Source organism: the organism of the source record quoted next, unplaced genomic scaffold (genome assembly GCF_019419815.1).
Source record: "Pyrus x bretschneideri cultivar Hongxiangsu unplaced genomic scaffold, Pyrus_bretschneideri_v1 Contig22, whole genome shotgun sequence".
Lineage (NCBI taxonomy): Eukaryota > Viridiplantae > Streptophyta > Magnoliopsida > Rosales > Rosaceae > Pyrus > Pyrus x bretschneideri.
The window spans coordinates 1,067,100-1,092,760 of NW_025999524.1; the positions used below are offsets into that span (position 1 = coordinate 1,067,100).

Genomic DNA, 25,661 nt, shown 5'->3' on the forward strand with positions numbered 1-25,661 from the left:
CCCTTGCATAATTTGAAATATGATTGTGGGTAGGTTTTGAATTTTTTTGGCTGAGGGGTATTTTGGTCCAATTATTTTGACAAAGTGGGCGACACCAAAATTTTTGTCTAATGTGTAAAGAATAAAAAAATGAAGGGAAGAGAGAAAATAATAAACAAATGACAAAGTTGATGGTACCCACATAATATAAAAATGGTCTTTCACACGTGGATAATAATGTGATTAAATAAATTGTCAAATGATTGTTTTTTTATGTAACAAACTATATTATCTTTACTAAGGGGAGGGGGTGGACTTAGCCTTACAATGGGCTAGCAATAATGTGATTCGATCAGTTTATTAAATATTATTTTCTCTATTTTTAAACACGTGCAAAACATTATAAGAAACATATAATGTTGGTTATAAAAAAGATCCTTCACACGCAAATAATAATGTGATTAAATTAATTGTCAAATGATTTTTTTTTTAACAAACGATATTATCTACACTAAGGGGGAGAGGGTGAGCTTAGCCTCACAATGGCTAGCAATAATATGATTCAATCAATTGTTTATGAAATATTATTTTCTCTATTCTTAATGTAAATTCTATAGAGACCGATTTTATTATGTGAATTCAGCTGCTTTAATTAGTTTATAAGATATTACTTCTTACATTTAATACGTGTAAGTCACGTTGGTGCCACCAAGCTTCAACAAAAATAATTGGACAAAAATGTCCCCAAGACAAAAATTCAAAGGCATCCCAAAATAATGCATCAAATAAGGCAAAGGCATTTTCGTTATTTTAACAGTATTTTTTCAATAATTAATTTTTTGGTGCTGTTTTTTTTTTTAATTTTATTTTTATAATTAGTACCTTACAATAGACTAGCAATAATGTGATTCAATTTCTCTATTTTTAAATATGTCCAAAACATCTTAAGAGGTGTGTAATGCCGATTATAAAAAAAGTCTTTCACACGTAGATAATAATGTGACTAGATAAGTTGTCAAATGATTGATTTTTTTTTTTTTTTTTTGGGTAACAAACGATATTATCTACACTAAGGGGAGGGGGTAGGCTTAACCTCACAATGGGTTAGCAATAATATGATTCAATCAGTTGTTTATTAAATATTATTTTCTCTATTTTTAAACACGTTCAAAACATCCTAAGAAGCATGTAATGTTGGTTATAAAAAAGGTCTTTCGCACGAGAATAATAATGTAATTAAATTAATTGTCAAATGATTGTTTTTTTTTTTTTTAAATAAACGATATTATCTACACTAAAGATGTAACATCCCACATCGCCCAGGGGAGTGGATCATGTAAGCCTTATATGTATATTCTCATCTCTACCTAGCACGAGGCTTTTTGGGAGCTCATTGGCTTCGAGTTTCGTAGGAATTTCGAAGTCAAGCGAGTTCGCACGAGAGCAATCCCAAGATGGGTGACCTACTGGGAAGTTCTCGTGTGAGTTTCCAGAAACAAAACATTGAGGGCATGGTCGGGGCCCAAAGCGGACAATATTGTGCTACAGTGGAGTTGAGCCCGGGATGTGGTGTGGGCCCGGGTAGGGATATGACAGTTTGGTATCAAAGCCAATCCCTGAGCGGAAGTGTGCCGACGAGGACGTCGGACCCCTAAGGGGGTGGATTGTAACATCTCACATCGTCCAGGGGAGTGGATCATGTAAGCCTTATATGTATATTCTCATCTCTACCTAGCATGAGGCCTTTTGGGGGTTCACTGGCTTCGGGTTCAGTAGGAATTTCGAAGTTAAGCGAGTTCGCACAAGAGCAATTCCAGGATGGGTGACCCACTGGAAAGTTCTCGTGTGAGTTCCCATAAATAAAACCGTGAGGGCATGGTTGAGGCTCAAAGCGGATAATATTGTGCTACAGTTGAGTCGAGCCCAGGATATGGTGGGGGTCTGGGCGGGGATGTGACAAAAGGGGAGGAGATGAGATTGGCCTCACAATGACTAGCAATAATGTGATTCAATCAATTGTTTATTAAATATTATTTTATCTATTCTTAATGTAAATTTTATAGAGACTGCTTTTATTATATGAATTTAGCAGCTTTAAAAAGGTTTATGGGAGGTTACTTCTAGCATGATCTAAAATGATTCATTTACTTCAAATATTTGACTTTCCTTTTTGTCAATTTACGCATATGAATACATTTAAAACATGTAAGTCACGCGTAGCACGTCGTGATTCAAAAAATGTCTTCTGCACAAGTGTGAGCGCTTGCATGAAGGCTAGTGTATATAAAGTTACAAGTGTAATTGAATAATCCTACTTAAATTTACATCACTTCTATGCCCATGGCATATAAAAGCAGATAATTTGTTAGGAACTTGCATATCAAAATTATAAATTCATATTCTTCTCTATACAATCAATCATATGACGTCTGATAATTAATTGTTATAGTACTTTGTTTATTTACAAACACACATGCCAAACTTGACTTAAAGTATAAGAGCAGTTCCACCCTTAAGGACTTTGTGCCAGCACCCAGCCCATTTATTCACTTCAGTGAACAGTAATATACTTCAATGAACAGTAATAGACCAAAGCATCTCCACCCCTAAACTAATATGCTTGCACCTAGTCTAAAAATGTGATGGCACAAACGATCTCCACCCCTACAAAATGTGCTAGCACCCAGCCCATTTAAAAATATTATTAATTTTTTTATAAAATAATAAATAAATAAAATTGTTTTAATTTCGAATAAGATTTTTAACCAATCTTGTCACGTTACGTGTCATTATGCGAACGTACTATTTTAAGTTTATGTAATTTTATTTAGTGTGTTTTTTTTTTAAGTTTATTTGGTGAGGTTATGTAAATTTAATTGGTGTTTTTTTATTTTTAAGTTTATTTTGTGAGTTTATGTAATCTTATTTAATGTATTTTTTGGTGAGTTTATTTGGTGAGTTTATGTAATCTTATTTGATCAGTTTATGTAATCTTATTTGGTGAGTTTATGTAATCTTATTTGATGTGTTTAAATAAAGTACAAAAAATAAATTTGAAATTGCATAAAGTTCTAAAAATAAAGACGAAATTACATAAAGTACTAATAATAAATAAGAAATTACATCTATTAATAAAAATAAAGTACTAAAAATAAAGATGAAATTACAGAAGAAATTAAATAAAGTACTACAAATAAATACGAAATTATACAAAATCTCCGGAGCTAGGTATGTGGTGCTAGGATCTTCGTTGTAGGAAGGATTTATGTAGCTAGAACCCCCTCGACTTGTTTCCGCATCTCTTGCAAGCCTTCTTCGCACGACCTCTTTTTTTTTTTCCGATGTCCAAAAATATTTTGAATTTGGAGATAGTCCTACTAGAGGCTTGTTCATAGTGTCACGATTAGCTTGAGCCATCATTTCTTCTCTAAGCATCTCATTTTCTCGATTAACTGTTTCTCTAATCATTTCGTTCTCTCGATTAACTTTTTCTCTTTGTCTCTTAGCCGTTGCATCACGTCTCTCAGTAGCTGCTAATATTGTTGCCATAGCAGTAGCTTTTTCCTCATCTCTTGCCTTTTCCTGTGCCATCCTCAGTTCACCTTGGCGAGCAAGTTCCTCCATATATTTAGTGTAGTCAGTTTTGGAAGAATTACCTTTTTTCTTTGATGCCTTTTTACCTTGAGGCATGAGGGACTGACGAGTTGGTTGGGTATCTGGCACTTCTTTAGGCATCCCTTCCGTCTCGCAAAATGTGTTGATTTTTTATTCAGTCGTGTCTGCTTCTGGTGAACTATGTAGACCCATACCGTGCATGACAACTTCTAGACCAGTTGCCACAATTTTGTATATGGGGCAATCTTTGACAATTTGCCAACATTCCCATTTGTTGAATGATTTGTTATGGTTCTTTGCATTGTAGAATGCTTGTGCTTGTAGTGTCTACATATGTGGGATAAGATAGTATTAAAAAATGCGGGTGTAACACACATAAATAAATTAAAATATTGATGTGGGTGGAATGCATATAAATAAATAAAAATATTGTCACTTGATCCACTAAACTTGTCCCACTACGCAGATTACCGGAAGCATGAGAGATGGTGTTTTTCCAACAAGTAAATGATGCGTTGAGTTTTTTCCAACGACCTTGAAGACCTGAAACTCTTTTGTAATTTTACTCCACATTTCTCGGTTATCCATCTCATTACCCGTAATCGGGTCATGAGTAGTGTGCACTCAACATTCACACAACGTAACATCTTCAATGAGCTTCCACGAAGTTATTCTTTTTCTCTCAAAGTATAGAAAATATTGAAATGTTGAAAGTGTAAAAAATATTGAAATATGGTGTAAGGTGGAAGATGAGGGTTAGGTATTTATAGAAAAAATAAAAAGTTTTTAAAAAATTTTATGTATTTTTTTAAATTTTTTTATAATTTTTAATAAATTTTAATGTATTAATTTATCTGGACCGTTGGATTTGAAAATATTCAAATCCAAGAGCCAAGGAGCTGCCACGTGGCCAACGGTCATAATTCTAACCGTTGAGCCTTTTTTTTTTTTGGGGGAAAAATTGTGGACCGTTGATCTGTGATCGAACGATCCTGTTTAAAAGTAAAATTCAAATTCTTTTTACCGTTGAAAATCTAACAATTTAGAAAAACTAGCCGTTGAAAATCCAACAGCATAAAGAGGGCCACGTCACCTACTTATGGGTGAAGAGCAAGTGGGCTGACAGCGGGCCCCGCTGCCTGCACCCTTGTTCCCTACTCGCACCCATGCACGATTGAGCAGCACGCGCCAGCCAAATAGGCCAGTCCCTGGATCAGTCAAAAATGAGTTGGTCTCTTGCCTAGCTTGGGCTAGGTGCCAGGCTGTTTTGTGGGCTGTAGTGGATTGACAAACCCCAGTTTGGTTTTTTGATTGAGTGCTGGGCTATTCCACCTCCAGTGGAACTGCTCTAAGATGTTAATGATTTACCATAAAGAATATTTTAATATGCACTAATGTATATTATAATAGAACATATCTGGTTCTTAAATTTATAACTGATCATTTTAATATTTCATTCATTAGGAACATATCACAAAAACGAACATAATAGAATTTTCGTTACTTGCATCAACCATTCAAAATTGAACCACCAGCGACGCTTTTTATTTCTATCCTTAATTAATCAAAAAAATTTAATAAATATCTATGGAATAATTTTTATTTTTATTTTTATTTTTGATCAAATCTATGGAATAATTAAATCCCCGTTTCGAGGTGTTGACTGCATTGCATTAAATCCTACGTAACAACACCAACATTGTTTACAATGTGGACGAGACGACGTCGTATATACCGTGGTTTCAACACGGCGGCTACTCATTTGACAGGCAATGTCTCTTGAACGAGAAATTTTTTATTGTGATGGGAACATACGTGATACACACGTGTTTTTATGTAAGTGGTAAGAAGTTTTATTTTTTAAGTTATTAATTTTTCAACACATATATTTCATCATTTATATAGTGATATATGATATATCAACCCGTGTGCCGATCATATTGAAAATTCTCTTCGCTCCAGATCAGCATTTAAGCTGTGCGCCAGGGGCATTTTCGTATTTCACACCAACCACGGACCGGGAGTTTATAAACACCAGTTGTCGATCCTCACCCCCACATTCACGCGTTGGTTCAAAGCTTCCTTCTCCTTCTCTCTCCCTCGATCTTCAAGGTCCCTCTGCGAAAGCTCATCGAAGGTAAATTCTGACTCTCAGATCTTGAATTTCTCTGAATTTAATCGCATTCGTACTTCTCCGTTTGATTTCGGTACTTTTGCGCTCGATTTGGTTTCTAATTTCGCGGTAATTTTGTTGATTATGGTCGGATTTAGCGTTCATTTGTGTTTAATGTGGTCAAATGCTTGAATACCGTGAGATTTGTGTTGATTTTTTTACTCTGATTCGAAGATTACGTGTTCTAATCATTCGGATCTCTAGAATTTTGCTCGAATTTCCACTGCAAAGTTTGGCTGTAACTCCAGATCTGCTCGATCTGTTGCTGCATGGTGCATAATTACTAGTTTGAATCCTTCAATTTTGTAATTTTAGTTTATTGGATGTGAAAATATGAATTGCTAATGATTTACGTTTGGCCTTGCCGGAGTTTGATCTGTTGATGCTAGTGAGTTGGTGTTTTGATATGTAGGGATCCGTAGCCAGAAATGGGGCTTACGTTTACGAAGCTTTTCAGCCGGCTTTTTGCCAAGAAGGAGATGCGAATTCTGATGGTTGGTCTCGATGCCGCTGGTAAGACCACCATCCTCTACAAGCTCAAGCTTGGTGAGATCGTCACAACCATTCCCACCATCGGTGAGTTCCTTCTTCCCCTCCCAAGGCAATCGTGTGCTCATTGTTGTTATGCCAGCTTTGTAGAATATGTCGAGACTTTAACATTGGATGATATTCGTCACTGATCGTGGACATTCTAATCTACTTTTGTTAGAATTTTTGATCTTAATGTTTGATATGGTTTCATTGTGAGCTGGTGGAGATGAAAATTTTCAGTCCAAGATGCTAGATAGTTTGGATGGCAACATGTGGCTATATCTAAAATGGTCGTTTTATGGTTGGGAGGCAGAGCTTGTGATCTGAAAGCAGGAGAAATTTTTCAGTGTGCCCTAAACATGGGGTGGTACGTCACATGTCATTATACAAGTGGAAGGAAGTTTTATTTTTCTAGTGTCCCTCCACTTGTATAATGACATGTGGTGTACCAACCTGTGTTCCAGCACATTGAAAATCTGTCTTTATTTTAACCATTTTGTGGGTTTGTAACTATAAATTGTCACAACTTAACAGCAACGATATTTATGCTAGACTTAAAAGTGTAAAGGCTTTTTCTTCTGCTTTGTTTTCTTTTATTTCGTTCATTTTCTATGCTGTTCCTTTATGAAGTTCATTAGGTTTTGTAATTTTTTTTTAGATTTTTGAAAAATATACAATTGTAGGGTTTAATGTGGAGACCGTGGAGTACAAGAACATCAGCTTCACCGTCTGGGATGTCGGGGGTCAGGACAAGGTTAGTTTAGTTCATGTTTCTGAGAGATGTAAAGTTATTTAAAGAAATTTTGGTGATTTCCAAAAGTTTTCTAGACTTGTGGATAACAAGTTTAGAATATCTTGAAAATTGTGGATGACAAGTTGGCAACCTATTTCTTTCCTTTCAGATCCGACCATTGTGGAGGCACTATTTCCAGAACACGCAGGGTCTTATCTTTGTTGTGGACAGCAATGACAGAGACCGTGTTGTTGAGGCAAGGGACGAATTGCATAGGATGTTGAATGAGGTTTGTTGTCATTTTGCTCAAGCGTTTCTATCCATCCTTCTTTGAGTATTCCAGGATGTATTCTGTGCTGATATGTTTTAAAATATCATCCCTTCAACTTCTGGAATTTCCTAGATTTTAGTGTATGAGATTTAGGACTGAAGCCTGTAGTTTATAGGAGATAACGTAAGGTTTTCTATTGATTAGAGATGATAAAGATGCAGTGGCCTAAGTGGCAGCTTCCTGAACTGTGTTAGTATGCTGTTGATGCGTGTTGTGGATATTGACAAAACTAGTTATCCTATTTTCTTACTCTGTTGATATCGTTGGCTGATTTGCTTTGCTGTATTGGCTTTGAATGGTGTGGCTGAATGATAAACGTTCTTTCACTGAGTCATATGTGCTTAGTAAGGTCGGTCATGTTAATTTTGAAGAGTGGTTCTCTGGACCTGTTATCTGGAACCTTTCAATACTTCCAGGTTTACCTAATTGATGTTGGAGATACTAGGACAAGTTATGTTATGTTCCATTATTTTGTGTGATTGAAATATCCTGTTTTCAGGATGAACTGCGTGATGCTGTGTTGCTCGTATTTGCTAACAAACAAGATCTTCCGAATGCCATGAATGCTGCTGAAATTACTGATAAGCTTGGCCTCCACTCTCTGAGACAGCGTCACTGGTAATCTTTATGGGATTCCTTGTCCCTCCTGTGATTCATCTTTTTAATTTTTATTTTTTTTAATTAGGTCTAACACCCATTGTATGGTTTTCCAGGTACATCCAGAGCACCTGTGCAACGTCCGGGGAGGGTCTATATGAGGGGCTGGATTGGCTCTCCAACAACATTGCTAACAAGGTAAACTTAGTCCCCCCCCCCCCCCAGTTCAGTGGTTTTATATTCCTTCAGAGCGAAGTAGGTGTAATTACCTAACCTTTAATTTATAACCATCATGGCAAGGCTGTCGTGCTGTATGACTTGGTTGACGATCTCTTTTTGGAAATTCTTATATTGTTATTGTTATGTGGCATTTGAATGCTCGTTACGGTTTCTCATACTCGTTGAATTGCAGGCGTGATTGTATCGAGGAGTCATTTTGTGGACCGGAAATTCTGGATGCAGGGGTGAATATTATCTAGTTGTTTTTTATGTTATTGAGACGATTGAATTGTTGAAATCTTCTTCTTGTATTTGTTGTGGGAATGCTGTTTTCATCTAGGACCTTTTTAAATGGGGTTGTATTTCTTTTGGTTGGATTTTGGATACAATTCTGTTCTGAGTTGTAATTCGATTATTGGATACACGACTCCTGGTTCTGGTTCATTATCCGCTCTGCTGCTCTAACTGAGCTTACGTGAGGGTTTTAATTTCCAAGGCTGTGAGGAAGTAAACTTTCGAATTTTAATTTAAAAATGATTTCTTTAAACGTATAAACTGCAATTGCTATTCTAATAAAAAAAGTGAGGTTTTAGGTTCGATTATCGTGAAAGATGAACTACCCATATAATAAATAACAAGAGAGAGATTATAAAATAGAGAAATAAAACAATAGGTGAGTTCCACAATTAATATATAAAACTTATTTGTATCAAACTCGCACCGCAAAAAAAACAAAAAAAAAAAAAAAAACCCTATGAACTACCGAATGAACGAAAAATAGAATGAGAGAGCCACTCACGCCAAAAGCACTTTCAATGTCCAAATGCACTGGGGAAAAGAGGCACCAAGGTGACCAAATTTCTTGGTTGCTTTCCCTCATTCCTCTCTCTCTCTCCTCCAAACTGCTTTTGTTTATTTATTAAAAATTTGCGTCCGTCTCTTTCAGAATAGGTCCGATTTACCTAAAGCTCTTTTTACATCCGAAGCAGCAATAGGATTATGAGGCTGGTCTCGTTTTTACATCCACCACTTACGCGAAGCATTTCTTTAATGTTGATAACTTGGTGAATCTACACAACACTATATTGTCACAACGTTTTCACCTTTAAGTTTAACTGTTGTAAGTGAGAGATTTTATGTTTGATTCTCGTCAAATACGAATTTGAGCTTGTTGTGTGTAGTCTATTGCGAGACTTAGCTCACTTCCTCACCTCTTAATGTAGATATTATCGTTTGTTTAGAAGGAAAAAAAAAAAAAACAAGAACAACAACAACAACACTCATAAAAAACAACAACAGCAGGTTGGATGAATATTATGGGCATCTGCAGTAGTCATGCATGCATGCAGATGCATACAAATTAAGACAAGGTTTGTATCCTGCGGCTCTTGCCATGCATGTTTGAGGGGCTTGCATGCTGCATGCACGTCCAGTACTGGCCACTCTTGCCATTTGAACCGAGGACCACTTGTAAATGACTAAACTACAGAAACTAAAAAGCTTGCTTTCAGCATTAAGCTCCCAACTTTTGGCTCCTCCTGCTGATGATGGTGTAAAATTATCAGAGAGACGGGCCAAAAGCTCCACTTTCAACAACATCAATATTGTTCCCAACTTGGTAATTACTACTTGCACAATTCGTCAGGTGCAAAAGGTCTCGGTATTAGTTGGAATGGGATTAGAATATTTAAACTCTTCTTTTCTCATTGATATGGTCGATGAGAGACATCTCAACCCACCCCCTCACGTGAGACCCAATTAGTGGGTCATACGTGAGAGATCCACACATCAACAACCGCATGGAGTCAAGGAGACTCACCCTACAAGCGGTGCCAAAGGGACCCACCCATCACGTAGCAGTACAGTACGGGCCCTTTCCTTGCTCTAATACCATGTAGAATTATCAAAGAGACGGGCCAAAGGCCGACTTCCAACAACACTGATAATGTCCCTCATTTGGTAATTACAATCTGCACAATCCGTCAGGTGTGGAGTTTTATCACAAAAGGTCTCGGTATTAATTGGAGTAGAGTTATGATATTTAAACTCTTCTTTTCTCATTGATACGGTCGATATGGGACATTTCAACAGATGGAAGACCAGTCACCAACATTAACTTATTAGGGTTTCTTCCTTGTTTTATTTCTCTAGGGCTAGGGGCCTAGGACCAAATCCTTCTTGGATCTCTACCTTATTAAAGTTGGCAGGGGAAGATTCCCACTTCCAACAAAGTTTGGTAACTCAATTTAAGTTGTCTACAGTAGCGTCAACTGTGTTGTTTCTATGTATGTCAAGCTACTCTTGGATCCAGTACACTTTTCCATAAATCCTTGATAAGATTATACAATTGCTTGATAGGTGAAAGCCTAAAGAACAAATTTTCAATTTTCAAAGTCAGAAGCCTCAGTGTCTAATTTGGACTCATAAACTCTAAACCCTAAATCCACTGATTTTCTTTGTAGTAGTAGTTTTAATAAAGTTTTGGTAGACAAAATTTCTGATATTTTTAACTTCTGCGCATTTTGTTTGAGAGCTAGGGTTTTGTAGGAATAATTAAAAAAAAAAAAAAAAAAAAAAAAACAAGATCGACCAAGCAAGGGATCTTGCTCAATGTTAGTTTGTAAAGGGCTCCTTAATCATTGTGTCCCATGATTAAGGAGCCCTTTACAAACTAACATTGAGCAAGATCGACCAAGCAAGAAGCATATTTACTTTACTTTATCTTTTGCCCTTTTTTTTTTTTTTTTTTTTTTTAAGGTAGGACAGGGCCCAATCGCCCTGTACTGTGCTGCACAATTCCTGGAGATGATTGATACATACATATATATATATATATATTATATGATTCAACAGCAGTTTGCGCATATTTATCCATAGATAAGATGACTTTATAACTGCAAGTAAATTAATCAAAGGAAGAGATGGTTCTGTATCAGCAGATAGCAAGCGTTTCTTTCTTGGAACGTCTTTCATGTTCTAAATTACAAACTTTTCATCAAGTAGCTTACCCTCTATATCTTTAATCAAAACATCATATCAACCATTAATGTATTTAATCAAAACATCATATCAACCATTAATATATATTTAATCCAACGTCAACAATATGTGAAATTTTTAATGACGTCGGTGACATCTCAACGAAGGAAAACAATTTTTTATCTGCCACCTCCAGAATTCGTTGTTGAATACTTTTTTAGATTTGTTTTTGGGTATTTAAAATGCTACATACATACTTTTCAAGATATTGTAGTATGCATGTAAGAAAGCAAACCATGGGAAACAAAATTTTTTACTTTACAGTGTGCTGAAGTCTGCTTGCAGTCAAATCTCAAAAGAAAAAAGGAAACATAAAAGCTAACCCTAATTCTTCTCAGTCACGATTAAAAACAGATCACAACACTAGCATTACTCGTCACTCAAACTGTATCTATATTACTTTGCTTAAGGACTAACTCTAAGGAGCAACTTGTGACGAATCCAAAAAATAATATTAAGGGATTCAATAAGAATAGCGCGCAATTTTTTTTACCATAAATAGCATGCATATCTTAATTTCATCGAGTCTTGGTAGGCCTGAAGTCATTTGGAAATGTATAATGCACACCTGTTAATGCCTCATTTGCGAGGGTAACTAACTTATTCTAAGGCTAATTCCATATGAATGCTTAACAAAGAAACACACTTATCTTGAACACACTAACAACGTTTGATATCATTGCATCCTATTAATATGTTTGTCCAAGAATGGTGATGCTTTGTTATTCATTGAGATCACCATTTCATTCACTCTTCTTTCAGATATTTTATCAAAAGGGCATGTATAAAGCCAACTCTAATCGTTAAAAGGGAAGCACCCAAGGTATCCATGGACATTCATTGAAGTTTGGAGGGTCAGCACTCAAGGTATCCATGGATGTTCACCGAAGTTCGGGGGGTCAACTGACCCCCTGCCCCTCTATGCATCTGCCACCTAGTACCACGGTCTAATAATATTAATCTTCACTTGTAAGTAAAAGGTTTTAGGTTTGATTCTCACCAAAGATGAATTTGAACCACATTATTACTAACCTATCATGAGCCTAAATCTACCCTCTCCCCTAGAGTAAATAATATTATTTTTTTTTCAAAAAAAAGAAAAAGAAAAAAAAAACTCTGACGAACAGCCAAGTGCAAGCAGTGTAATTAATCCAAGTTTCTACTAGTGTTTGAAATGTCAAACAAATATATAACATTCTTAAACACAAAAATTAGGGTTTGATTATTCAGTACGGACAAAAAATATAACTTAATTTGACGACAGGGATTCATGCACATGCATGGTCTCAACCATACTAATTTCTCCAACATTTTTTTGGTACTTCCCTTCCTTTCTCGTTGTTGGTATAGAGGAATACACCAAATTAAGGTCAATTAATCAGTAATCTTCCCAATCATTAAGCTAGCTAGTCAATCTTTGCGATTACTGTTAAACTTTCTCATCAAAATAAAAACCCCACATCTGATTTTTCCTTGATAAAGGCATCATTAATTTCTAAGTTACTAAAAGCATGCATGATGTATATGTTTCACCAAAAGAAAGCTGGTGTGTTAATCATGTCTTAAGTTGTTTCACCTTGAAAAAAAAATTAGAATTTGGTTAATAATAATGTATAAGCTCTTAGGCAAGCTTTGTGTTTGGGAAAGAATAATACACTAAATTTATCTGTACTATGAAAAAAGATTTGAAAATATATGCTAAACTCATATCTCTAGTACTAATCATGTTTTAGAAGTTAATGGATGTTACTGAGCAGCTGAGCTTAAGCCTCGAAACAAACCTCTCCAAATTATAAAAGAAAAATCGTAGTATTGTTAGGTCTCATCTGCAATTAATATTAGAGATCTGTGACTGTGATAGAATTAGATGAGACCAAACTACAGAATTCTTATTTAAAAATAATCTTTTACATGACTTGGTCAAAGGCCCCACTTCAGCCGACTACTCCACCCTTTGATGCTAACTTTCTAGAACATATATTTTCCACAGAGAAAAATTACTCCCACTTGAAGCCTAATGCATTTTCTCCATTGCAAGTAACCGCATAGTATTATATATATTTTCTATTGACCAAGACCTTATTACCTCCCATTAATCTCAGCCGTCCATCTTGATACTTGATGATAAGGCTACCCTACATGAATGGTGGGTTTGAACAGAAAACATTGTTCGTTCATTCTTTCTTGTTTTTTATTTCCCTCCAACACCATCATAAACCTCAACAAAAACATTATTTATAAAAACAAACTTGGACCATACTTTGCATTTGGGTTTCATTTGGGGTTCATCATACATGCATTTAGTCCTCATTTGTTTATATAAGGCATCCAAGGGGCAGATTACAACCCAGAACCAAAGGTTAGTGGGGGGTGGCTTCCTCAGTGTAGCTAATTTACTTTCCCCACACTCCTCATTTCTCAACACACCCAGAAGTTCCAGGCAATGGCACCCCCAGAAGTTCCAGCTGATGTGTTCCAGTCCACAAGGAAAGTCTCAACGCTCACTACTACTACTACAGGCTGCTCCAAGAGGGCATTTGTGACGTTTTTAGCTGGAGATGGTGATTATTTCAAAGGGGTTGTGGGTTTGGCTAAGGGCTTGCGCAAAGTTAGGAGTGAGTACGCTCTTGTGGTTGCGATATTACCGGACGTGCCAGAGGAGCACCGTGAGATTTTACGTTCTCAGGGTTGTATTGTTCATGAGATCGAACCTATTTATCCTCCGGAGAACCAGATTAAGTTTGCAATGGCCTACTATGTCGTCAACTACTCCAAGCTCCGTATTTGGAATGTAAGTACGTAAAACCATAGACATATTGATATTTATTATGATAATATATTAGATATCTAATATGTTATATTGTCAGACTGTCGATTGAAACTAGTCTACCAATGATTTAAACATAGCACATCAGACTCTGTGGTGAACAATACATCACTCAGGCACTCTCTTATGGTTACAGTAAATATGTATATATATTTGAGTATGTGGAACTTATGCATATATGCAGTTTGATGAGTACAGCAAAATGATATATTTGGATGCGGATATCCAAGTGTTTGAGAACATTGATCATCTGTTTGATACGCCTGATGGCTACTTCTATGCTGTGATGGACTGCTTCTGTGAGAGAACATGGAGTCACTCACCACAATACACAATCGGGTATTGTCAGCAGTGCCCTGACAAGGTTTCATGGCCTGCTGACATGGGATCTCCTCCTCCGCTCTACTTCAACGCCGGCATGTTCGTGTTCGAGCCTAGCCGCTTGACATACGACGGCCTCCTTCAGACTCTCAAAGTCGTCCCACCCACCCCTTTCGCAGAACAAGTAAGTACATATTAGAAATTAATCATAATTATTTTGCAAGAAAAAATTTAAGTGAGACTATTTCTGCCACGTGACAACAATTTCATTGCCAATTGGAATCAAAGGAAACATAAAGTTGCTGTCACCAATCTTTTTGTTTATGAATTTTACAGGATTTCTTGAACAAGTTCTTCCAAAAGACGTACAAACCAATCCCAAATATATACAACTTAGTTCTAGCCAATCTATGGCGCCACCCAGAGAACGTGCAGCTTGATCAAGTAAACGTAGTTCACTACTGTGCTGCTGTAAGTACTATTTAACAGATTGATTAAGCATATTTATTTTAATTAATCACTCTTTAATGAATTGTTTCTTTTTAATTATAGGGATCAAAACCATGGAGGTATACCGGCAAGGAAGCTAACATGGACAGAAAGGACATCAAGGTGTTAGTGGCCAAATGGTGGGAAATTTACAACGACGAGTCCCTGGATTTCAAGGCTGAAACCCCAGCAGCTGCGGAGGAAGAAACTTTCTCGAAACCGTCGTCGATCATGGCTTCCATGCCGGAGCCTACGATTCCCTACATTCCTGCTCCATCTGCTGCTTGATATATAATATAATCTTGAGCGACTAATTATTATTCACAAGTTAATGGTGTGATTAGTGATCCTTCATTAATTTTTTTGGTCTCATACTTGTATTATACACTCCTTTTTAATTAGATTGCTTCTGATTGGCCTTATTTTCTTGGTGGTGAGGGTTCATATGAGTGAGTTAATGTATTTGGTATGACTTAATTACCTAGTGTACTTGAGAGCTCTATAATACTAACTAAAAATATACGAGTTTACTTGTAAGTGATTTTAAAATGATTGAAAACACTTTTAAAATTTAAAGTGTTTTTTCAAGATTTACTTGCATTTTGACTAAATAATGGTTCCAAAAACATTTTCTTAAAAGGCATTTCTAGCCATTTTAAAAACAATTCCAAACAAGTCCGTTCTTTTTTCGGTGCATTTAACGTACAACAACATTTTCTGCTTACGCCAAAACTTGAATTCCACCTCTTTTTCTTCAAAAAATGCTGGGTTAAGGACTGCTGCATAACTCTCATAATGAAGTCGACTCTATACACGTGGGGTCCCACGCAGCAGTCGCTTCACCCAAATGCAATTTGAGATAGAGTTTAGCTCATTATCAACCCAAATTCTAGTAGTTCTGAACAGAAATATGACTCGGTCCGAAACTCGGATAACTCGATTCGCTTACAATACCACATCGGAACAGCCCAACTTCGTCCAATTGGCACTGCCTTCAATCCAACTAAACAGGTACCTTTCCAAACGTATGGTAACAATTGTCTAGCTATACACGTGGCAGACTTACAATGGGTCTGGACCTTGGTACCAAGACCCCACCAGATTATCGATAATTGACTTTTTGCTCATTTCGGGTAGGACAATATGTTCGGGATCATCATCGTCTTAATGTCAAAACATATTAAAACCTTTTTAAAAGAGAACGTCTTACGTGCACTGATTACTATACAATGTCGATACGTCAAACAAATGCAGACGTTGCGTTATTGACTTGGAATACCACCGCAAATCACCACCTCATGTGCGTTTTAACATATATCCATAGAGCCAAATGCACCCTCTCCTTCATATTCACCGTCTTGAGACCCTAATTCCTGCATGTGATCATCCTCGAAAAGAAAAGTTGGCATTTCTTTGCTTCTCTGGGGCTCTCTGTCATGCATTTCTACTACCGCAATGATCTTTTCCCTTATACAATCTTCAACGACTTCACCTCCAACTCCTTGAGACTGCAATCCAAGAAAAGAACAGCATTCTTCTCGGAAGTCCGCGTCATTGGAAGACAAGATTAGGCTAGAAATTGTTTTCGCGAGATCGGGGGCATAGCTACGGACCTGGGAACCAAGGCAATCGGTTAACCAAGGTGCTAAAATGCAGACTTCACTTTGTTAAGCGAAGTCTACGGATTTACGATTGAGATGGAAAGTCTAAGTTTCAGAAGCATCGTCTGTCATTCTCAAGTGGAATATGTTTCTACCTTATGGAGTTTGACATAGTAACAACTAATCACTGAAGGTATGACCACATACAACAAAGACGTAAACACTAATTATTTCGAAAATTTGAATTTTCAGCAGATATTTTGATGCAGAAACTTGGTTTTTATAAAATTGTTTTCGTGTAAGACAATTCAAGCAATAAAGATGAAAAGTAAAACACAATATAGTATAATTACGTGTAAGAGGATAATTTTCGAGCCATTGGTCTCTTAGAAGACCCACTATGCTAGAAAATTCAAAGATGACAGAGTTGTGAGAGCGAGAAATGTACCTTGACGGCATGGGCACTTAGAAGAACTCCAGCGTAATTGTCCTTCAAATCGTTCAATGCAAGCTTAATTGCTTTTTTAATGAGATTCTGATCAGGTCGCGTCTTTCGCCCTGCTGAGGGTATTGTAATCTTGGCAGTGTGTCAAGGAACAGGCATATACATATAACATATGGCATGTTTAGTAGGAAACATAAATAAAAGAATTCAAGGAGGAAGTTAACCAATATCAAGGATGTTAAGCAATGAACGATTTTGGATATTGCTCGTGGTAGTGGTGGAGGATAATATCAATTTGAACAGATGGGGGCAAGTTCTCCCATTCCACTAATGCAAAGCCGCCCTGATCCACAACGCTTCCAAAGCTCAATCCGTAACTTTTCCAGTCAATGCTAGTTAACGCCTTCAGAGTGGATTGAGGGATTCGGCAAGGTGTGAAATCTTTGAAATACAAGACCTGAAAGTGAATACACGCATTCATAACAACCAAACCATACATTTCTTCACACCAAAACAAAGACGAACAAAATACTGCGTTTTGTCACTTCTGTTATTATTTTTGAACCACAATCGAAATCCCATGAGAAGATTAGAAGGGCAAATAACTACATAAATTAATTGCTGCCAATCACAAGGACTGCTACATATTTTACGGTTCCAATATAGTAAAGGATATGAAAAACAGAAGAATGAAAGTGATCAAACAAACCTCAGTTTTCGAGCTACATGTCCTCGGACAAGTACTGGCTACCTCTGACATTTCACTAATTACAATCACTGCTTCCATCACTGATCCAGGATACCTTCGGCTTTCTGTGCAGCATGCTGTTCCACTACCAATCTTGAGATGCTCCCTTAAAAGATTGAAAGTAACAGTTAAGACTCACAAAACAAACTTTCAATGTGTCATGCAATCTCCAAGCAGTTATACACTACTCTACACTACAGCAGCCTGATGTATTTTACTAACTTTTCAATCAATGGCAAGTCGGGCCAAATAGAGAGGAAACTGGCATGGATTTCATTGTAACTTACCCACTTGAGAAGCATGACTCGCATTTTTTTCCTAAAGTATTCCTGTGCTTAAAAACGTAGTCTTCAACCCCTGACTTTAAACGTTCAAGATTTGAAGCTACAAAAGGTAAAGGGGTCCTCCCCTCATTCGCTAGAAAAACATTTACGTATCTAGATCCAGGAGCATCCCCTTGTTCAACTACCAGTTCAATTGAAACATTCTGGGAAAAAAACAATTGAAGCTGATCGATTAGTCGCTGCTGAAGTCATCATTGATCATTGAAGTTAGGCACACTACTATACACACATTTGATCAAGTAACGCCTCTCTTTTTAATTAACCAGCTCGATATAATACAATAGGATTTCAAACTTGAAAATCTTTTGGGACATGAAGTTGTAAGTAGATCTTACAGGGATCTTTAAAATGAGGATCTTCCGAAAGAAGCAACTAAACGCTGCCAGCAAAACATCAATGCTTTCGGATATTGACAGACATACTTCAGTCCCACTGAACAACGATGAAACAATCACGAAGCAGTTATGTGCGTAACTTCAAAGATAAGTACATAAAGTAAAATATTCAGCAGCACAAAAGTTTAAGTGATTTGCAAACCTGAATTGGAGTCCATTCTTAGGATTTGAAGACAGCCTGGTCAACCGTCTCCCTGACGCACTTTCTTTCAGATTGAACTGGTAATGATGTATCTGATCATCACCAATACCTGCAATTCTTACAAATTCATTCAATATCAGCAATGACAAAACCAAACTTCAAAACTCGGTCGTTTTGAATTTTAATCAAAACAAAGCACAGTTACTGTAGAGAAATCGGAACTCACCGGTGGTTGTGACGAAAAGCAATCCATCTGCATCACAATGTGGCCATGTAAACCAAATTGATATATAGAAACCGCAAACGAGTAGCCATTTTGGTAAATTCACTCATATACGTACCCCAAATTTGCGCGCCAAAAGCCTCCCTACGAAGCTTCAAACCTCCAAAGTCCTCTGCGCAGCTCCCCACGCCGGTATCCGAGACTGATCAGACGGAAACCAAGCCCATATTCGTCATTTTACTAACCACACACGCCGTTTGCGCTCGAGACCACGCCGTTTCGTTTCCAAAAATCCCAAGCAAAAATCGAACTCATAGAGAGTGAGGGAGTTAGAAGGGCGGCGAGATACCTGAAAATTGAACGGAGCGGGGATCAGACGGCGGAGAGCGCTTGAGATGGACGGAGAGTCTGCAGAGGTCCTCCGACGTGCGGCATCTTTGAAATGCCGACGAAATTAACTGCAAAACCGAAGTGCGGAAGTTAACGGCGACAGAAAGCGAATCGATCCGAGCGTTTCGTAGGTTTTTAGGTGGAGATTTAAACTCACTTGCAGGCAGAATTCTTGGGCTGAAGCGATGGTCATCTTTCTGTGTTTGGATTTTGGAGGAGAAGACTGAAACTCCCGCCGTTTCCGTGAGTGAATGTAGCGACATATTATTCGTCCCTGTTTTATGAACATTTTTTAATTGTGGGCTTTTATTTGGGCCCGTTTTTATCTGAAGGGGTAGGATTCGAATTGGGACCAATTGAATCAGAATGGATGGGCTTAGGCCCATGTTTGTCAAGGGTCGTGGTTGGCTATCCTAAAAAGGTCTCGGATTTGGTAATTATCTAGTGGGTTATCCAATTAAAAGTGCATAAATATGAGGAGACAAAAAAACTTTTAATGGTGGACCTTTTGCCCTTCTATGAAATTTCTGTTCTCCCACGGTTTAACATCTCTATTAAAACTATACATGTGGTCTTGGACTCATGGTCCCTCATAAGGCTTTTAATAGTGGACTCTTGGTCCTCTCATAAAACTTGTATGACATACATGCACTGCCATGGTAGCGTTCTTTGTTAATAACATAAAAATATGTAGGACAATATTAAATACATGTTCTTGTATTATTAGTATGAGACGTCACGTGATGGTGTACTAATGATATATTTTACATATTGTCCATTGTCAAACATATTTCCATGCATGTTATATCATACCCATCACGTGAATCATGTGGTGAATGTGAGATGAAATAGATGGAAATAAAACAATGATGAAAGTCGATGAGAACGTGGAAAATAAAGTCTAGCTCTCCTTCCACACAAATCACCACCACTCAACTCTCAGTTGTGGAAGTGCAAGTCAATGATTAAGAGAATAAATGAAAAGTAGCACTCTTTTTTCCTTGTTGCTATAATGAGAGGATCCTCTTCGGATCTTCAATGAGAGGATTCTCTTCGGATCTTCTTTGTGAGGATCTAAAAGATTATTGAATCGTGTTCATTCATTATAAATCGTGTGGTCTGTTTTCGTCAGGTACTATTTATGTTTAATTTTAAATAAAAATTTTAAAATAATTTATAACCACACAATATACGATGAATAAACATAATTAAAAAATTCTCGAAATTCTCAAAAAAAAAATCTGAAGTGGATCCTCGTTCGTTGCTTTATCTAGAGAGTAACTTTTTCCATCAATCTCCGAAAGACTGCTGGACGAACTCTTTGGAATTGAGCAAGATTGTCTATCCTTTTATTTGGTATCGTTCTCATCCCCTCCTATTTTGTACGATTACGGTTAAGTCACGTCAACATTTTATATTAATTTTTTTATAGAGATAATAAGATAAAAAATAATAGGAATATAAAATATTGACGTGATTTAACCGTGATCGTATAAATAGAAGGAGATGAAAATGACACCCAAACAAGAGGCAGACAATCTGCCTCCCCTTGGAATTACCTAGTAAAGAAACAGTCGGTCAAATCGTGTTCACTGTCGCGACACCGGTTGCGGTCAACAACAAGCGCCAGTGCGCCGGTCAGCTTGATATGTATAATCTGCTTTCCCCACTCCCCAGATTGCAATTTAATTTGCAAGAGATGCTCAATAATAATCTATTTAATCTGTTGATGCCACGCACGTTTAATATATAGTAATGAGCACCAGAGAGGGGTTCAATAAAATATTATAATGTAAACGGGAATCAAAAACTTGGTTACTGCTGTAAGATTATGATGACTCTCATATCGTAAAATTTAAAAAATAACATAAATTTAGATAAGATCAGAATATAAAAAAAGTAAGCTCATATTTTACGAGAGAAAATGTCTTAAAAGTGATGCGATCGGTCGGCTTAGTAGTAAAATTCAAAATAAAAGCACATGATGTTTATGATAATGTTTTGTAGAGCGGGCGAAGACAAACAAATCGCTGGAGGGCATCGAGGAATAATTTGGTAGGAGGAAAGCAGTTGACACGCTTTTAGTAGCGATGAATTATAAGGTTGAGAGTTGGGCAGTTGGACTAGTCGCTACTTATTTATCAATAATTTATAACTACCATTACCATACACAGTGTTTTGTGTTTTAGGTGCAATAATCACATTTTTAGTACATGTTGACAACGCTTGGGTGGAGTAATGAAGGGACCAGGATGTCCTAAGTCTATCACAACTTTTTTTATTTTTTTGGAAAAGTTTAGTGTTATACTTATGATTTTTAAAGTTTTTCGTAGGCTCAATGCCCCACTCCAATATTTTTACTTTAATTTCTTTTATTGGGTTTGGAGTTCAGGTAATTTGTTGCTTGTGCGCTTTGAGGACTGTGGTATAGGATTTAGTGGGAAGAGAGGGAAGATGAAAGTCAAAGAGTCTTGGGGTTTAGGTTTAAGGATGAGGACGACACCATACTAAACCCAAGCAACGTTGGTTGTTTGCTCATCACCCAACAAAATAATTTTTGTAAGATCAGAAGCGTTTTGGATTGAGACATTTGGGTCCTCATAGGCTAAAATTCTAGCTTCGTTAATGCGCTTGGAAATGTATAAACATATATTTAACACATTCAGATACTCTTGAGAATACACATGAACTTTAAACATACAATAGTATGGTTATTTCTGTTAGAAAGTGTGTTCACAGGTCGGGAAATTTTTTATGGTGCTCTATGTATAAGCTGGTATTTTAGATGTCATAATATAAATGGAGAGACGTAAAAAGAAAAAAAAAAATTATTTCCTCTATTTGTTTATAGGTGGAGACCGGAGAGGATTGCTTGAACTTGAAAAACTGGTGCTTGAAAATATAAACTACTTCATGTAAAGTTACAAAACTACCCTCGACGAATGACCCAACGGCGCCTCAGTAAGTAGAGAGAGAGAAAAGAAATGCGAACGCCTACCTTCTCCCGTTGGAAAGTCAAAGGTTGAGATTGAACAGAGTGATCTCCCGAGAAATCTAACGCATCGGATATTGAAATTCTGTGTGGGAAGGACGGAAGGAAGGAAGGAAGGACGGACCCCACAAAAAAAGTATATATATAATGGGTTAGGTGCAATGCAGACTGCAGAGGGGCAACAGTGCAATTTGATTCCAAAAAAAGCTCAAATCAAAAGAGGAAGCCGACCCGAAATGGAAATTGGGAACGTTGGAATTACAGATATTTCAAAACCCACCAATTCGGAAGCTCAAATTTCCCACCTTGCTCTCGATATTGGAGGCAATTCACTCTCCTCGATCATAACCTGGTTTTTGTTTTTGGAGTTCAATTGCTCAAATTCTCATGATTTTTCGATTGTTTTTGTATTTGTTTTGCCTGTTGGCAGGTTCTCTGATAAAGTTGGTGTATTTCTCAACGAACAGTGACGATTCGTCTTCTTCGAATGATAGCTTAGCAGCTTCTAATGGCGACAGAGGGAGTCCTGTTCTTGAAGGGAAGCTCCATTTTGCAAAGTTCGAAACTCAGAAAATCAATGACTGTATAGACTTCATTCGATCCAAGCAACTTCGCCTTACTGGTATGCTTAATGCTTAACAAGTATTTGATTGCTTTGCTCTCCTGATTCATTTGTATCATATTTCGTTTCAATCAACTTGGGAAATGGGAAGATTCATTTTTTCACTCATTGAGACTATTTAACCTTGTTTTGTTAAACTAAGTGTTGATGTTGAAATCTTGGATTGAAAGTTCAAACTACCATTTTTATTGGTAAATGAACTACTTCAGCTTAAGTAATTAGTACCCATATGTTTACTGCGAAAATTTTATAGTTTCGGAAGATTTGAACTTCTGAAAATGAAATACGAAGGAAGATCATACTCTGAATATATCTGCTTGTTCAGTAGTTGTAGTTATCATTTTCTGGTTTTGGGTCGTTGCTTATGGTTGTAGATGATTTCAGGCTCCGAACAACACGGAGCTTCTGGGTGCGCGAAGTGCGTTATTAAGGTAAAAACCAATTGTTTGGTTTGGCCATTGTATGACTGTTTTCTGCCATGTATGCAAGCTAATTTATTGACAATTGTGAGCAGGCCACAGGTGGTGGGGCATTCAAGTACGCAGATCTCTTTAAAGAAAAGCTTGGGATTTCTCTTGACAAGGCAGATGAAATGGACTGTCTTGTGGCCGGAGCAAATTTTCTGCTTAAGGTGGGATCCTAATACCACTTACATAGATTGGTATGTTCAGTTTGGTGCGTTTCCTAAGTCCTGTCATGTGAGCCATAGAATGTGTGGGTTGGGAATTGGGATGAGCACTAGCAAGCTCAAAACGAGAGGAAATTCTCTCTGTTTTCTTTCAGAAGGAAGATCAAAGTGAATGAGTTGTGAAATATGGAACTTGCAAAATTCAGCTTCTGTTTATAGAGATATTTCTTATTGTTTAGCACTAAAGAAATATAGGGATGAACAAAACCACGGACAACTTCGTTGGAAGTTTTCTTTGCTTGTCTGCAAAATTCAGCTTCTATTTATAGAGATATTTCTGCACAAGATACCTCAAGTATTGTTGCTCAGTACTCTATGCGAGTAACTTTATTGCAAATTTTCTGTCTTGTTTGCTTTCTTGCCTGAAAATAGCTTTGCCATTTTGGTTGTTATTTAAGTAGGCAGTTCACCCCGAAGCATTCACATACATGGGTGGTCAGAAAGAATTTGTGAAGATTGACCATGAAGATCTATATCCCTATCTGCTTGTCAATATTGGTTCTGGTGTCAGCATGATCAAGGTATTCTCATCAAAGCCAATGCTTTATTTACTGTAGTAGTTTCATATGTTTAACCTTTTTAAGGCCTGACATTGTCGTATGCATTGTGCTTGGATAGGTAGATGGACCTGGTAAGTTTGAGCGAGTAAGTGGAACTAATGTTGGTGGTGGCACCTTTTGGGGTTTGGGGAAGCTTTTAACAAAGTGCAAGAAGTACGTTGTCTTTTGCTTATGTACAGAGCTATTGATATTCTTGTTATATGACTTCACTTAATAGCCAAAGCTGCTATTGTGTCTCAGTTTTGACGAGTTGCTGGAGTTAAGTCAACAGGGAAATAATAGAGTGATAGACATGCTTGTCGGGGACATCTATGGTGGAATGGACTATACAAAGGTATGCACATTCATGATAGACAGGTCCCTCTTTTGACCTTGGATGTTGAATACGTTCTGGTTGTATTTCTGTATGCCAAATTAAAAGGGTTCCTAAATTTAAACAATGATGAGGGGATCCTAGTTTCCATTAGCTTTCGTATCACGGTACTTAATTGCAATGTAATTTCTCTGATGATTACAGATTGGTCTTGTATCAACAGCCATTGCTTGTAGCTTTGGCAAAGCAATTTCCGATAATAAGGAGCTGGAAGATTACAAACCTGAAGATATTTCTCGGTCCCTCTTAAGAATGATTTCAAATAATATTGGACAGGTAAACCATAGGGAAAGAAACATGTGTCACTTGCAATGAATCAAATTTTTTAAACTATTTGATTCTGTCATAATCTTTTCCAGAAGATTGAAACTATTTTTGTTAACATGCCGATCATATTGTTTCAAATTTTATCTTCTCTCCAGATCTCATACTTGAATGCACTGAGATTTGGGCTCAAGCGAATATTTTTTGCTGGATTTTTCATTAGGGGCCATGCTTACACCATGGACACAATTGCTGTTGCCGTTCATTTCTGGTAAGCCTGTGCGTCAGAATTGATTCATACTAAGAATTGGAAGTATAAATTATGTCAAAATTTGACTGTTGTGTCACATTCTGAGCCTGATTTAGATTTTTACATCCATCTTTCCTTGTGGTTTTGGGGTTAAAATTTCATTCATTTGATCCTTATTTGCAGGTCTAAGGGTGAAGCAAAAGCGATGTTCTTAAAACACGAAGGATTTCTTGGAGCATTGGGTTCATTCATGAGCTATGAAAAGCATGGTTTTGAGGACTTGAAAGTCCATCAGTCGGTGCAACAATCCCCAGTGGGTGCATCCCTCGGAGGTGATAAGAGTCATGATCCACCAAATGGGGACTTGAACGAAAACCAAAGTATAGACTGCAGCGTCTACCTGTCACAATAATTTGCGCTGGCTTCTCCCCGGGGCTTGGATGTTAGATTCGAAAGGCAATTCTTGGTTGCCTGTCTGCATTCTGTGGAGTTCAAAGGCTTGAAACTTCCATAGCGTATGTAACATTGTCGATAAAATACTAGGACATGTATTCAAAACTAAAAAGAGAGAATTTCAGATGGAGAAAGACGAAAACTTTATAGTAGCACATAATGTAATTTCACTTGTTCGATTTTGAATTGTGACCATCCGTCTAGGTTTTGTGTCTTGTCAAAAAACTGTAACTGCGCATCGTTGTTCAATAAAATGAATTCTCAACTGTTACCACAGTTTCGCTTTTTGTATTTAGCTTTCAAACTTCTATTGGCTT

The 25,661-nt window shown here is 37.1% G+C and overlaps 4 protein-coding genes across 5 annotated transcripts; 3 read left to right on the forward strand and 1 right to left on the reverse strand.

Annotated features, from left to right (window-relative positions):
* The first annotated feature begins 5,575 nt into the window (after positions 1-5,575).
* LOC125477779 (ADP-ribosylation factor 2) lies at positions 5,576-8,622 on the forward strand. The gene is made up of 7 exons (XM_048585232.1): positions 5,576-5,731; positions 6,180-6,343; positions 6,982-7,052; positions 7,201-7,320; positions 7,862-7,980; positions 8,076-8,157; positions 8,372-8,622. The coding sequence occupies exons 2-7, from the start codon at positions 6,196-6,198 to the stop codon at positions 8,375-8,377; spliced, it is 546 nt and encodes a 181-aa protein (XP_048441189.1). The 5' UTR covers positions 5,576-5,731; positions 6,180-6,195; the 3' UTR covers positions 8,378-8,622.
* A 4,851-nt stretch (positions 8,623-13,473) lies between these two features.
* On the forward strand, positions 13,474-15,276 carry LOC125477559 (galactinol synthase 1-like). The gene is made up of 4 exons (XM_048584777.1): positions 13,474-14,008; positions 14,229-14,549; positions 14,702-14,836; positions 14,918-15,276. Exons 1-4 carry the CDS (start codon positions 13,661-13,663, stop codon positions 15,140-15,142), a joined length of 1,029 nt encoding a protein of 342 aa, XP_048440734.1. The 5' UTR covers positions 13,474-13,660; the 3' UTR covers positions 15,143-15,276.
* A 714-nt stretch (positions 15,277-15,990) lies between these two features.
* Positions 15,991-19,373, reverse strand: LOC125477560 (type 2 DNA topoisomerase 6 subunit B-like). The gene is made up of 11 exons (XM_048584778.1): positions 19,300-19,373; positions 19,102-19,210; positions 18,871-18,954; positions 18,756-18,782; positions 18,530-18,638; positions 18,328-18,424; positions 17,936-18,135; positions 17,610-17,754; positions 17,156-17,357; positions 16,904-17,016; positions 15,991-16,467 (listed from the first exon to the last, which is right to left on the reverse strand). Exons 1-11 carry the CDS (start codon positions 19,333-19,335, stop codon positions 16,162-16,164), a joined length of 1,428 nt encoding a protein of 475 aa, XP_048440735.1. The 5' UTR covers positions 19,336-19,373; the 3' UTR covers positions 15,991-16,161.
* A 2,778-nt stretch (positions 19,374-22,151) lies between these two features.
* On the forward strand, positions 22,152-25,620 carry LOC125477561 (pantothenate kinase 1). Of its 2 annotated transcripts, XM_048584779.1 has the most exons (10): positions 22,152-22,458; positions 22,565-22,756; positions 23,141-23,187; positions 23,271-23,387; positions 23,846-23,965; positions 24,063-24,157; positions 24,245-24,338; positions 24,522-24,653; positions 24,800-24,912; positions 25,075-25,620. In XM_048584779.1, the coding sequence occupies exons 1-10, from the start codon at positions 22,296-22,298 to the stop codon at positions 25,301-25,303; spliced, it is 1,302 nt and encodes a 433-aa protein (XP_048440736.1). In that variant the 5' UTR covers positions 22,152-22,295; the 3' UTR covers positions 25,304-25,620. The 2 variants fall into 2 exon arrangements, with proteins under 2 accessions (XP_048440736.1, XP_048440737.1); XM_048584780.1 differs by lacking the exon at positions 22,152-22,458 and having other exon boundaries at positions 22,637-22,756; positions 23,131-23,187.
* The last annotated feature ends 41 nt before the right edge of the window (positions 25,621-25,661 follow it).

Coding starts and splice junctions, on each gene's coding strand:
- LOC125477779 (XM_048585232.1), top strand. CDS start 6,196: ATGGGGCTTACGTTTACGAAGCTTTTCAGCCGGCTTTTTGCCAAGAAG. Junction 7,321..7,861: donor TGCATAGGATGTTGAATGAG/GTTTGTTGTCAT, acceptor TCCTGTTTTCAG/GATGAACTGCGTGATGCTGT. Junction 7,981..8,075: donor TCTCTGAGACAGCGTCACTG/GTAATCTTTATG, acceptor ATGGTTTTCCAG/GTACATCCAGAGCACCTGTG.
- LOC125477559 (XM_048584777.1), top strand. CDS start 13,661: ATGGCACCCCCAGAAGTTCCAGCTGATGTGTTCCAGTCCACAAGGAAA. Junction 14,009..14,228: donor CCAAGCTCCGTATTTGGAAT/GTAAGTACGTAA, acceptor GCATATATGCAG/TTTGATGAGTACAGCAAAAT. Junction 14,550..14,701: donor CCACCCCTTTCGCAGAACAA/GTAAGTACATAT, acceptor TGAATTTTACAG/GATTTCTTGAACAAGTTCTT.
- LOC125477561 (XM_048584779.1), top strand. CDS start 22,296: ATGCAGACTGCAGAGGGGCAACAGTGCAATTTGATTCCAAAAAAAGCT. Junction 23,188..23,270: donor GCGCGAAGTGCGTTATTAAG/GTAAAAACCAAT, acceptor AATTGTGAGCAG/GCCACAGGTGGTGGGGCATT. Junction 24,654..24,799: donor TTTCAAATAATATTGGACAG/GTAAACCATAGG, acceptor TCTTCTCTCCAG/ATCTCATACTTGAATGCACT.
- LOC125477560 (XM_048584778.1), bottom strand. CDS start 19,335: ATGACCATCGCTTCAGCCCAAGAATTCTGCCTGCAA. Junction 18,783..18,870: donor TTTTGGCGCGCAAATTTGGG/GTACGTATATGA, acceptor ATTGTGATGCAG/ATGGATTGCTTTTCGTCACA. Junction 17,358..17,609: donor CATGTAGCTCGAAAACTGAG/GTTTGTTTGATC, acceptor ATTCACTTTCAG/GTCTTGTATTTCAAAGATTT.